General features: G+C 43.9%; 1 protein-coding gene across 4 annotated transcripts in view; it reads right to left on the bottom strand.

Moving 5' to 3' along the window:
* The window catches only part of AFAP1 (actin filament associated protein 1), a 153445-nt gene that overhangs the window by 62749 nt on the left and 77022 nt on the right, over positions 1-13674 (bottom strand). For 3 of the 4 annotated variants that reach the window (XM_030876858.2, XM_060298926.1, XM_030876856.2), the window contains exons 5-6: positions 12265-12476; positions 8211-8390 (exon numbers count right to left, since the gene is read on the bottom strand). In XM_030876858.2, the coding sequence (XP_030732718.1) occupies positions 8211-8390; positions 12265-12476 (392 nt within the window). Of the gene's footprint in view, positions 1-8210; positions 8391-12226; positions 12477-13674 lie in introns of those variants that run through there. The other variant, XM_060298927.1, reaches the window with a different exon arrangement.

Genomic DNA, 13674 nt, shown 5'->3' with positions numbered 1-13674 from the left:
AATCTTAAAGGGAGCCACGAAAAAAAAAAAATGACACATCACATTCAAAGGCACAATTGATACAAGTGATGGCTAACTTCTCACCAAAAGTTAAGGTGAAATAAAGACATTTCTAGTCAAAGCTGAAAGGAGAAGAAAAAAACCAAACAAACAAAAAGCTGAAAGGAGTTATTTCCAGAAGGTCTGCTCTATAAGAAATCATTTTATTTTATTAATTTCTTTAGGGTGAAAGGAAATGATGACACTACATGAAGGCCCTTCTTCAGGAAGAAACAAAGTAAGGGGAGATGCCTGGGAGAATACGAAAGACCTTTCTTGGGACTTCCCTGGCAGTCCAGTGGTTAAGACTCTTCCACTGCAGGGGGCGCAGGTTTGATCCCTGGTCGGGGAACTAAGATCAACCTTTCTTCAAGGACACACAGGGTCAGGTTCTATGAGCTAAAGTATACAATAAACTTGTTTGTGATCCTCCTTGAGAAGTCTGGCAAAACCACAACGATACTCTCCCAGCACGTTAAATCATGCTGAAAACTCTTTTCAACTGTATTCCTCTAAAACTGCTTGAAACCAGGAGGTGCTGTAAAACCCCTACATTACCCAGCAGGGAATGGGGGGGAAAAGCAAGAAAAGGACGGATGCAATTTACCAAGGTCAGCATTAGGACTCTCACGGATTCTCATTAGAAAAGGACAGTGGTGTCTACAGTGCAGCCAATTTCCCTTGAACATTCTCTTTGGTATAGACCTTTAAGAGTTGTTTGGGGATGTTTATTAATTTATTTGCAATAGGGGATACGGCAGATGACTGGCACATGGTTTCCTCCCTATGGGCACACAGGAAGATGTTTCCCAGACTCCCTGCAGGTCTGGGCAAAGGAGGGTGGGAGGAAGGGCTGTGAACACTCGTAGCTCTGGCCCCTAAAAACATCCTGCTGTCATCTTGATTTCCAAACAGATTTCAACAGGAGCTCGTATGTTTATTAACACCACCAATAACAGCAGCTCGCACCTACATACGTGCTCACAGAGGCGAGGAGCTCTTCTAAACACTTCATATCTTAACACGGTTGCAGCCTCACAACAACCCTAAAAAGCAGACACTACTGTCAACCCCTTGCGTTTTCACAGATGAGAAAACTGAGGCACGGAGAAGTCACGGAGCTCAGCTAAGACACTCAGCGAGTGACTGGCGGGGCTGAGGTCAGAACTCAGCGTCGGACTCCAATCTGAGCTCTAGCGACACTGTCTTTCTACACAGTGCTGGCTCACCACCTTCTCCTTCCCGGCTCCTTTATATTTATTATAATGAATTTCAGAAGCAGTTAAAAGAGTCAAATAAAACTTTAGTGAAAATGGCTGTGGAATGCCATTTGCCTTAACAGCCTATCTGCCTGCAGAAACACTTACTTGCTCTCAAATGCTCTCTTCCATGAGGACTTTTATCCAAGTGGAAATGAGTAGGCTGAGCTAGAGCTGTGATTACCAAACCTGGCTTGGCATCGGGCATCAGGAGGTTCCTTAAAAATAGATTTCTGAGCAGAATATCTACAAAAAGGGCAAAGGATATAAACAGTTCACGGAAACAGTAATACAGCCATAGGCTCTTGAACCCTATAAAAAGATGCTCAATGTCACTCATAATGAGAGAAATGCAGATTAAAACTAGATGAGATATCATTTTCCCTTATCAGGCTGGCAAAAATTCAAAAGTTGGTAACACAGGCTGCTGGCAGGACAGTAGCGGGAAAAGGCACTCACATGCTTTTGGGAGGAAAAGGCACTCACACACTGGTGGGGGGAAACGCACTCACATACTGTTGGTGGGAAGGTAAACTGGTAAACCTACGAAGTGATTCAACTGTATCTCAAAATTACAATTGCTTATAACCTTCATGCAAACAATTCCTCTGTTTGGAAATACAGTTTACAGACTAGCAAAACTGTGAGCTCATGCGGGCACAGGATTAACATCATAGAACTCCCTGTCACATCAAAAGAATGACAACAGCCCCATATCCACAAATAGAAGATAAGATTTTTTTAAAGTATATTCTATTTATAAAATGAAATGCTATGTATTGTAAAAGGGAAAAAGTGCTCTATCCTCTAACTTGGAGAAAAAAAATCTCCAAGATACTCTATTTAGGAAAAAAAAACAAGGTGCAGAACCTTGTTTCTGCACCCTTTTTATGAGGGTGGGGGGACGGGTATTGAAATTTGCATTTCTATTTGCTGCATAGGTACAAAGAAACTCGAAAGAGACATACAAAGTGATTGCTCTCACACATTGCTGGTAGAAGGACAACTGTACAAACAACCCTGGAGAACAATTGGCGAGGCTCTAGTAATGCTGAAGGTGTGCACATGTCAACACCAGCAATTCCAACGTACGGTCTCCATCCTAGAGAAACCAGGACACCGAGACCAGGCGACCCGCACGAGAATGCTCACTGAACACTGCCCGTGACAGTGAGGGTGCAAGCAAATGAGGGAAAAAGCTGGATGCAGAATACGTGCAGTTTGAAGCCATTTACGTGGAAATTTTAAACATGAAAAATAGTATCATTTCTTGTTTATGAGTACAGACATTGTAAGTCAAAAGCATTTCTAAAGTATTCCTAGATAATAATAAAGACCAAATTCAAAGATACAAGTAACCTTGGAAGACGGAGAGAATTTTTATTTTTAATGATAAAGCCCTTATAAATGGTTCAAAAAGAATAAAAAGACACAATCGAGGGAGAGAGAATAGGGCAGGCATGTTTCAATTACATCTGTGGCTTTTTGGATCTTAAAAAGGGTAAAAGATATAAAGTAAAAAGAAAAAAAGTTCTTAGGTCCCAAATGAATCTAATCATTAGGGATTAGGATTGTTTTTTTGTTTATTGGTTGTTTTTTTTTTTAAATTTCCAGTTGATTCTGATAAGGCAGCCAATCTAACAACACTATCTGGATGAAACTAAACTAAAACGTCTCAGGTCTCTGCTGATTTTAAAAAATTAAAATTCTGTAACTGATTGATTGAAAGCAGTTTTGTCATCAGACTTCCATTTCTAATGAAGACTTCTTAGGTTCTTGTATTACAATATGCAATGGAAGTAAAGCACAAACATTAAGTGGAGTAATTAATCAAGTTAAACCCTTTAGAAAAAGATAACTTAGCAAGTATTGACTTCTTTTTAAAGCAATATCAGCAAATGCTAAAAAGTTTTTGCAGTTAAGCTCCCGTTGACAGTCATCACTCTATAATTAGCTAAGGGCCTGTGATCTGTATCTCACATCTGCTGAAATAAGGTGTAAGACCATTTCACCCCATCAGCACCTGACATCTTGAAAAAGTTTTGTCTTTGTCTATTTGTGAGCTGCACTGTCCGCTCATTCCTATTTCCCAGTGAAACAGTAAAACCCAGTGAACGCTAGATGACTTCATGTTAGACCAACACCATTCACAAGGGAGCTGCTCGTTAGTACGCATAAAATACTCAACAGACTGCGAGAACAGATGGAAAAGAGAAGAAAGCTTAGGTTTCAGAGTGGCCTTTCTTGGGTTCTCCACTAGGGAACAGAAAATGTTCACAAAAATGCAGAAGGCCAGATACAGGTAACCAAGACTGGGACCAGGTGAAGAAAACAGAATCACATATAAGGCTCCTCATTTACTTCCTCATTCTCTCCCTCCTTACTGAAGGAATGGTGCTAAGAACCTAGAAGTGAGGAATAAAAAGAGAGAATGGCAAATTGTCAAGATGGCCCAGCAGAATGAAAATGAAAATGACGCCAGGAATTCAGAGGTCAACGCCTGCCCCCATCACTGGTTGATCACTGTGACATCCCGTCTACCTGGGACTCGGTATCTCACCTGTAAAATGAAATGGCCAATAGTAACACCTTTTTCAGGCAGCGGTTTTGAGGATTAAGAGATAATAATGATGGAAAAGTACTTTGGTAACACCAGTGGTTGACATGTAACGTATTAAGATTTTGTGTCTGGAAGGCTAAGCAAATTCAGCAGCAGAAACTCCTGATCACAGGACTCCCATTAAAAAAAAATGCTCTGCTCCATCTCCCAAATTACAGAGATGAGAAAAGCCACATCTATGTGTTCTGCGCCAACAGAAACCATCATTGCTGTCATCACAGAGTCTGACCCTTATACTTTCCTGGGGGATGAGAGGGAAGTGAGGCTCAAAGTTTAAAGGATGCTGGCATGTTACAAGAACCATTGTTATAAAATGTCTCATCAGGATTTCCCACCCACTCCCAACCGGTTTTTCAAAGCAAGTACTAGCAGGCAATGATGGACTAGAAGGTTTGGACCAATTCTCCTGATAAAGACAATGAGGAAAGCAAGATGAAATATACACAGCATCTTCCTAAGAGCAAGAAAAGAGCTATTATCATAGTGTGGAATTACCTGGTCATGATCCAAAAGTATATGGGAATCCAGAGAAGTAGCCCAGCAGCCGGGACTGCCTTTGATTCCCCCCCAGAGGAGGTAGCCAAGAAGCTACGTAGCACCCTGACAGCTCTGGCGGAATAGGGACCGAAAGCTGGAGTCCAGGGCTCGCCAAGGATGAGGCCCCTGGCAAAACCCTCACGCTTAATATTAGGGCCCCAAGATTAGTAGCTGGAGTAAGACTGTAATAAAAATAAGCCTGCCCGGGCTTCCCTGGTGGCGCAGTGGTTGAGAGTCCGCCTGCCAATGCAGGGGACACAGGTTCGTGCCCCGGTCCGGGAAGATCCCACATGCCGCGGAGCGGCTAGGCCCGTGAGCCATGGCCGCTGAGCCTGCGCGTCCGGAGCCTGTGCTCCGCAACGGGAGAGGCCACAATAGTGAGAGGCCCGTGTACCGCAAAAAAAAATAATAAATAAGCCTGCCCTTGAATGGACTGCAGGCTGACTTCAAGTCACCTGGATGGCTCTGAAAATCTCAAGCTCTGAAATTAAATTAAACTGATTTTGGAGACCTACTGCCCCCTCAAGCACGTGGCACAGGCAAATGCTCTTGGATAGAAAAAAGCACTGTGCTGAGAATCAAATTATTTCTATAAGGACAACTAGACACACACAAGAAAAAGAATGAAATTGGACCCCTACCTCACACTACAAGCAAACACTACATCAAAATGGATCACAGACTATATTTATGAGCTAACACTATAAGGTTATTACAAGAAAATATAGGTGTAAATCTTAAGGCCTAGGATTAAACAATGGTTTCTTAGAAATGACACAAAAAGCAATAAAAAGGAATGAGATATTAATCCATATACAACATGGATGAACCTTGAGAACATTATGCTAAGTAAAAGAAGACAGTCACAAAAGGACATATGTTGTATGAGTGCGTTGGCAAATCTGCAGGGACAGAAAGCAGATGAGTGGTTGTCTGGGGATGGGGCTGGGGGACATGACTGCTAGCATAGTGAGGACAGCTTTTCTCTTTGGGTTCATGAAAATGTTCTGAAATTAGATTATGGTGATAGTTGCACAACTCTGTGAATATACTAAAAACCACTGAATCGTATGTTAAAAGGATGAATTGCATGAAATGTGAATTATACTTCAATAAGCTGTTATTAAAAATGATTATAATATTTTTTCCAAATAAAGTGCCCGGCATGATCATTAGATAACCTGGCATGCAAGACGACAAAATGACATGAACAAGAAAAGGCACAACAGATAACAGAACCAGGTCCAAACTCAACCAAAACCACTGTCAAAACAATTATGTCTGTTATGTGCTTGTTATTGGAGAGAAAAGCCAAACAAACATTCGTAAAAAGAAATAACCAGAAATTCAAGAACTGGAAACTACCATAAACAAAATTAAGAATCCAGTGAACGGGAACAAACTTAACAGCAGATTAGATCCAGCTAAAGAGAGACATAGTGAGCTGGAGAGTAACAAGAAAATATTAACCAGACTAAAGGGAAAAAAAGGATAGTAAAACACAAAGAGAAGATAAAAGTGGAATATAGTGAAAAAGTCTAACATATATTTAAATTAGTTGGGGGAGAGGAGGAAATGGGCAAAGTTATATTTTAAGGGAAATGGTTGAAAATTTTTTCTAAAACAGAAAAATACCAATCCACAGATTTAAAAATCCCAGGGAATCCCAAGCAGAATAAATAAAAAAGAATTGACATCCAGATACAATAAAGTGAAACCAGAAAATCAAAGTAAAAGAGAAAGCTCTATCCTCCTTGGAGAAATGTCTGTTTAGGTCTTCTGCCCGTTTTTGGATTGGGTTGTTTGTTGTTTTTGTTATTGAGCTGCGTGAGCTGCTTGTATACTCTGGAGATTAATCGTTTGTCAGCTGCTTCGTTTGCAAATATTTCCTCCCATTCTGAGGGTTGTCTTTTCGTCTTGGTTATGGTTTCCTTTGCTGCGCAAAAGCTTTTAAGTTTCATTAGGTCCCATTTGTTTATTTTTGGTTTTATTTCCATTTCTCTAGGAGGTGGATCAAAAAGGATCTTGCTGTGATTTATGTCATAGAGTGTTCTGCCTGTGTCTTCCTCTAAGAGTTTTATAGTGTCTTGCCTTACATTTAGGCCTTCAATCCATTTGGAGTTTATTTTTGTGTATGGTGTTAGGGTGTGTTCTAACTTCATTCTTTCACATGTAGCTGGCCAGTTTTCCCAGCACCACTTATTGAAGAGGCTGTCTTTTCTCTATTGTATATTCTTGCCTCCTTTATCAAAGATAAGGTGACCATATGTGCGTGGGTTTATCTCTGGGCTTTCTATCCTGTTCCATTGATCTATATTTCTGTTTTTGTGCCAGTACCATACTGTCTTGATTACTGTAGCTTTGTAGACATTTCTCCAAAGAAGATATACAGATTGCCAACAAACACATGAAAGGATGCTCAACATCACTAATCATTAGAGAAATGCAAATCAAAACTACAATGAGGTATCACCTCACACTGGCCAGAATGGCCATCATCAAAATATCTACAAACAGTAAATGCTGGAGAGGGTGTGGAGAAAAGGGAACCCTCTTGCACTGGGAATGTAAACTGATACAGCCACTATGGAGAACAGTATGGAGGTTCCTTAAAAAACTAAAAATAGGGCTTCCCTGGTGGTGCAGTGGTTGAGAGTCCGCCTGCCGATGCAGGGGACGTAGGTTCATTCCCCTGTCCGGGAAGATCCCACATGCCGCAGAGCGGCTGGGCCCGTGAGCCATGGCCGCTGAGACTGCGCGTCCGGAGCCTGTGCCCCGCAACAGGAGAGGCCACAACAGTGAGAGGCCCGCGTAACGCAAAAAGAAAAAAACAAAACTAAAAATAGAACTACCATATGACCCAGCAATCCCACTACTGGGCATACACCATGAGAAAACCATAATTAAAAAAGTCATGTACCACAATGTTCATTGTAGCACTATTTACAATATCCAGGACATGGAAGCAACCTAAGTGTCCATCGACAGATGAATGGATAAAGAAGATGTGGCACGTATATACAATGGAATATTACTCAGCCATAAAAAGAAACGAAACTGATTTATTTGTAGTGAGGTGGATAGACCTAGAGTCTGTCATACAGAGTGAAGTAAGTCAGAAAGAGAAAAACAAATACCGTATGCTAACACATATATATGGAATCTAAAAAAAAAAAGGTTCTGAAGAACCTAGGGGCAGGACAGGAATAAAGACACAGACGTAGAGAACGGACTTGAGGACACAGGGAAGAGGAAGGGTAAGCTGTGACGAAGTGAGAGAGTGGCATGGACATATATACAGCACCAAATGTAAAACAGATAGCTAGTGGGAAGCAGCCGCATAGCACAGGGAGATCAGCTCGCTGCTCTGTGACCACCTAGAGGGGTGGGATAGGTGGGAGGGAGACGCTAGAGGGAGGAGATATGGGGATATATGTATACATATAGCTGATTCACTTTGTTATACAGCAGCAACTAACACAACAATGTAAAGCAATTATATTCCAATAAAGATGTTAAAAAAAAAAAAAGAAACCTCTAGAAGCAGCCTGTAAACAGGGGGTATATTGCCTTTTGAAGACAAAATTTAAAGTGATTAACCTCAAAGTAATCAGAATATTCCGCTATCAAAGACAAAACTATTCAGGTTAATCCATTGTTCACCTACGCTTGGAAAAAAGTACAAATTCAATAAAACAGATCTCAGAAAGAGGTTTGGGAAAGAAAATGTCTCAGAAACAAAAGCAACAAGTTACCTTCAGCCACTGTTCGGCCTGCTCCTTGCTCTGGACAGCAAGAACAAGTGGGTCTGTTCCCTGCTGAGTAATTTTCAATTCATGCTTCTTCTTTTTGCTGTCTTTTGGGATGTATGTAATGTTGCAACCTTGGAGCGGCAGTTCCATCTGGGGCTGCTGGTCCTTGGAACTTTTGTAGCACTGCATTGGACAGGAGAAATCAAAGTTAGGCTGTAAGGAAGTCCAAGCAGAAACACTGATAAAACTCCGGCACAATGAAAACAGGAGTACTGGCGAAGCACCTGGAGGTCCGACTGAAGGGTGGAGATACTCAGAGATTGGAAGAGCGACCTGCAGACACTGGGACTCACATACAGAGCACCGCTCCACACCAGCACCTCCCCTCCATGTGCGTGCAAAAACATCTGCTCGTTAATTCAGCAGAATTTACCAAGCACCCAGGAGATGACTCGGTGGGAAACAAAGTCCCTGCTCTGATGGAGCTTATGTTCTAGTGGAGCTTCCCCATTAAGCGACACGAAGATACTAGATTTGCTGAAATGGCGCTGCCGCCCTATTGGCAGACAGGACCTTGGATACTTTACTCCACAACCTATGTTGTTTGGTCTCCTCCTATCCCATCCCTATCCTCCTTCTGAAAGACAGGTGAATGATTTTATGAAGAGTATACATATCAACATATAACGGACAAAAAAGTCTGCAAAGCTGTGCTTTCTGGTTGAGTAGAGGGTCCAAAACGCACGCTGCTCCGTCTGCATCACTGACATTCGCCCTAGAGCTTTCAGTGCTGTGGGGACACGGACACTGAGTTCCCATCACTCTCGCCTGATCTAGACCTCTCAAACCAGATCTTTGTCCAAAGGCTTCCCCTCCTGCCCAGGGCTCACTGCATTACTGGGGACCAAAAGCACAGCCCGTAATGGCAATACGTGCTCTAAGAGTTCAGGTGTCTGGGTCCCAGCTCTGCGACTAATTTAATCCGGGTTCCCACAAGTCGTTTAAGCCTTCTGAGCCTGCTTCCTTTTTTGTGAAATGATTTATTGCTGTTTTTATTATTATTTTATTGAATTACATTATTATTAAATAATTAGCAACAATAACAGTGGCTACCAAATACTGAGTGTCTACCTTATGTGAGGCATTTCAGACATCTCATTTAATCGTCACGTTTGTCCATTTTGCAGATTAGGAAATTGAGGTTCTGGTGGTTGGAAAACTAGTCCAAAATCAGGCATCCTGAACAGTGGCAGAGCCAGGGCTCTAGCCCCAAACTTTGTGAGTGCAGAGCCTGCACCCAGGACCCTAATCCATCTACTGACGAAGGAATGAATGAACAGATGCTTCTTTTCAGAAATGATTTCTAGAGCCCTTTCCTGTTTTACAGTTCTAAGACCTTGGCTCCTAAATGGCACCGGTATGGAAGATACCCACTTTTTTAAGAAGTAAAACTGATGGCCACCCTGCCTAAAAAGGAAGAAAAAAATACACCAAAAACAACTAATCTCAGGTTGCTATGAATGTTTACCATTTACCAGACTTTTCACATTCTCAGCATGTGCAAAAAAAAAAGTGAAAAGGAAACTAACAGTAGAAGGAATTGGAAAGGAATTTTTTTTTTTTAATTAAATGAATTTATTTATTTATTTTTGGCTGTGTTGGGTCTTCGTTGCTGCGCACGGGCTTTCTCTAGCTGTGGCGAGCAGGGACTCCTCTTCGTTGTGGTGCGCGGGCTTCTCATTGCGGTGGCTTCTCTTGTTGGGGCGCACGGGCTTCTCATTGCAGTAGCTTCTCTTGTTGGGGCGCACGGGCTCTAGGCTCGCGGGCTTCAATAGTTGTGGCGCTTGGGCCTCAGCAGTTGTGGCTCGCGGGCTCTAGAGCACAGGCTCAGTAGTTGTGGCGCACGGGATTAGTTGCTCCACGGCATGTGGGATCTTCCCGGACCAGGGCTCGAACCCGTGTCTCCTGAATTGGCAGGCGGATTCTTAACTACTGCACCACCAGGGAAGTCCCAGGAAATTTTATAGCTTATATTTTTGCTTAAGTTAAACACTTCAAAATGGACATGTTATCAGTAATACCATACAGTAACGTCTGGAGCTCCCTGCAGGTTGGATTCCCAGGGAAGATGACTGTGAAAAAGAGCAGCACACGGGATATTTATTAAGGGGCATTTATTTAAGAGCTATGCCTGTAGGAGGACGGGGACTGGGTAGAGGAAGAAGGTACGCTTCAGTGCAGTCCAAATACAAGGCCCTGAGGAACCCCACGGGAGATCTGGAGCTGGACCGCGCCTGCAGGCTGGTCCCACGAGGCGGGGCATTCACACTCAGGATCACAGCGGATGCAGACGCCCTGGGAAGGGACGTGACCTTGGGTAGCTGTCTGCCGGCAGCCGTCCCCACAAGTGAGGGAACCGAACGGGTCTGTCCACCAGAGAGCTGCCTGGGCATAGAAACGAACAGGTTCTGGAAGGCTACTCAAAACAGCTGGTCGTGGTGGTGCCTGTGCGAAGACAGGCCGGGAGCACTTAGGAGAAGAGGCTGGCTTTCTGTTCTGTCGATTTTTTTTTTCACCATCAACAGGGGTCATTTGGGCGGTTGGATCATAGGTCATTTTTGAATGAAAAAATGCTTCTTAATGAAACTTTGATTCTGCATTTCATCAAAGACGGTGCTTTCACATGGCTTTCCATTAATCTCTTCTTAAATATTTACGACTCCTATAAATGGCAGGCATTATCATCCTGGTTTGGAAGATGGGAAACCCGGTAGGTGATGCAAGAAACAGAAGATGAAGAGGGAGGGAGGGAGGAGGCGAGAGCAGGTGTGGTGGAGCGGGGGCTGGGCAGAGGGTCCGATGTCCGCTAACCCTACCCTCCACCACAAGCTGCCCACAGTGCGTTTTACATGAGAGTCGACTGTGTAGTTTTAAAATGTTTATATAATATATCCACTTCTTGCAGCCATTATGTCAGATTGTAAATACGGACCATATTAATCTTTTTCATCTTTTTTTTTCTTTCGTTCTTTACTTTAAAATTCCCCCATGGCATCATCACTTTTGGCATATTCTAAATTTGGGAGAAATTCAGGCCACACATGTGGAAAAAACATGTACTTGCGCTGTTTAAAAAAAAAATTTTTTTTTAACAAAACCATTAATTAAAAAACATACAATGTCCTAAGAATCTAGTAAATCAGATTCCCATGATTCACAGATGAGACTGTTTTTTTAACGGGGGTTATCTGCTCCACTGAAAAATGAGTTACAGAATCATACATTCTCATGTGTTCTGTTTTAATATACTTTTGAGTGATTTTTTTTCCTCAAGGTTAATTTGAAGGGAAAACAAAATACAATAACACACTCTTAACATTCACAATGCCAATAACCAGCCATGGTTTCTACAGCTGGGAAGGAAGGAGGAGGGACAGACGGTGTGTCTCAAAGGCTCTTGCTTCCTTACTGGGTTCCCCGGTAGACTAACACCTACAGCAAAGGGTCTCTGTCCTCCTGTCTCCGTTCCTCTGTTACTTACTCTGTCTTTCTATTCTGCCTCTCTGAGTTACAAGAAAAGAAAAAAAAGAGTCAGCCTTTTGCTTTCCAAAAGAATTTCCTTTCCTGGGCACTCTCCCCCAGACCTCGCCTGGCCTGCCCGGCCCACTTCGATGACCTGGCTTTGAGGAATTCACTGACTCACTACAAATGAGAAAATCCACCCTGCGACCTCTGGCAAGTTAAAGCAGCGTGCATTTCCACTGACATGAACCGCAGACGCTGGCTCCAGATGGGGATGGTTTTGCCCGCTGGTTGCTTCAGGGGGGCTGGCGAAACCAACAGCGTTAAAGCCATGGTAGCCTCGGCCAGGGCTCACTGACGGCCCATCACGGGCCAGCCCTTGACCGCTGTTCCCTCTCCCTCCGCCCTTGACCGCTGTTCCCTCTCCCTCCCGCCGATGTTACCGCCACCCGCCTGGGTGTACATTCCACCCAGTTAGACGGCCGACCACATCTTACCGACTCTACACAAGAGCAACCAAGTCGCAAGGCTTTACCAGTAGTTTGGTGTCTTTGATGACGCAGAGTAACTTGGTCCACTGCCCGAAGCGTTTCTTCCGCAGCAGGAAGGCACAGATCTTGGCGTCCTTTACCAGGTCCATGGAGGCCTCCTCCGAGGGCCACTGGTGCCGCGTTTTCTTCCCCTTTCCGTCTTCCTCCTCTTCGTCATATGATTCGTAAGAGCTACTCATTGCATCTGAGTCATAATCTGTCAAAAGTAAGAAATAAAAGTAAAAACCCTGGTTACAAAAGCCTTACCTTGAGAACCACCTACGGGCTACAGGCCACATTATTATACTCATAAACGAGAAAGGGGCTTCTGCCTTCAAGTAACTGGGGAAACGTTAGTTAGCAAAAACAGGGGAAAAATAACTAAGGCTTGGGCAGCGGAAACTCAACGAAGAGCTTTCAACTGAAGTGACTAAGAACGCCACATTTACAAAAACCGCTTCTGGACTCTTCTATACGGGCCCAGCACCTGCAGACCCTACGCTGTCGAATCCTTGCTGCATTCTTGCCGGGCACCACGACCCCCATCTCGCAGAGAGTTGCGCCAAAGAAAACTCCCACCCACGCCTTCACGTTAAAGTCCTTTCAAGTCTGCAGTGTCCTCGTCCTTCCTGGCATCGCCGCACGCACAAACCCTTCCTAAGGTTCGAGATCCAGCCCAAGGCCACCCCTCTCCTTCAGGTCATCCGTGGGATTTTCAGAAAGGTTCACACCTCCTTCTGGCTCTGCCATGCACCCACACTTAAACACCGGGTTGTCTTAGTCTCCCAGCTAGATCCCACTTTCCCTTACCTCGGGGTCTCACACGCTGCTCTCACCCAGGCTTCACACTCATCCCACTCAGACTCCTGCCTTTGCCTGGACACGGGCTCTCATCACTCAGGACTTAACTTACAGCACCTCCTCCCTGAAGCCCTCCCTGGATCACCAGCACTGACTGCTATAGACTGAATTGGGTGCCCCCCAAATTCACGTGTTGAAGCTCAAACCCCAATGTGACTGTATTTGGCGACAGGACTTTTAGGAGGTAATTATGGTTAAATGAGTTCGTAATCCCCTTAGAAGAAAAGAAAGAGGGAGATCCCACGCTCTCTCCCTGCCGTGTGAGGACACGGGGCGAAGGCGGATGTACATAAGCCAGGAAGAGAGCCCTCACCACAGGCTGACCATGCCAGAGCCCTGATCGTGGGCTTCCAGCCTCTAGAACTCTGAGAAAATAAATGCCTACTGTTTTATCACCCAGTCTATGCTATTTTGTTACGGCAGCCTGAGTTAAGACACCAGGTGAAATGCCCCTCCCCTCTGCTTCCACACTACCCAGCACAAAACTTATCTCACTGTATTGTCACCTCTGTTTGTCTGCCTGTCCCACATCAGGCTGTTAAGTCCCCTGCAGG

This window comes from Globicephala melas, chromosome 5 (assembly GCF_963455315.2).
Source record: "Globicephala melas chromosome 5, mGloMel1.2, whole genome shotgun sequence".
NCBI classification, from domain to species: domain Eukaryota; kingdom Metazoa; phylum Chordata; class Mammalia; order Artiodactyla; family Delphinidae; genus Globicephala; species Globicephala melas.
This window is presented reverse-complemented; position numbering and strand designations above follow the sequence as displayed.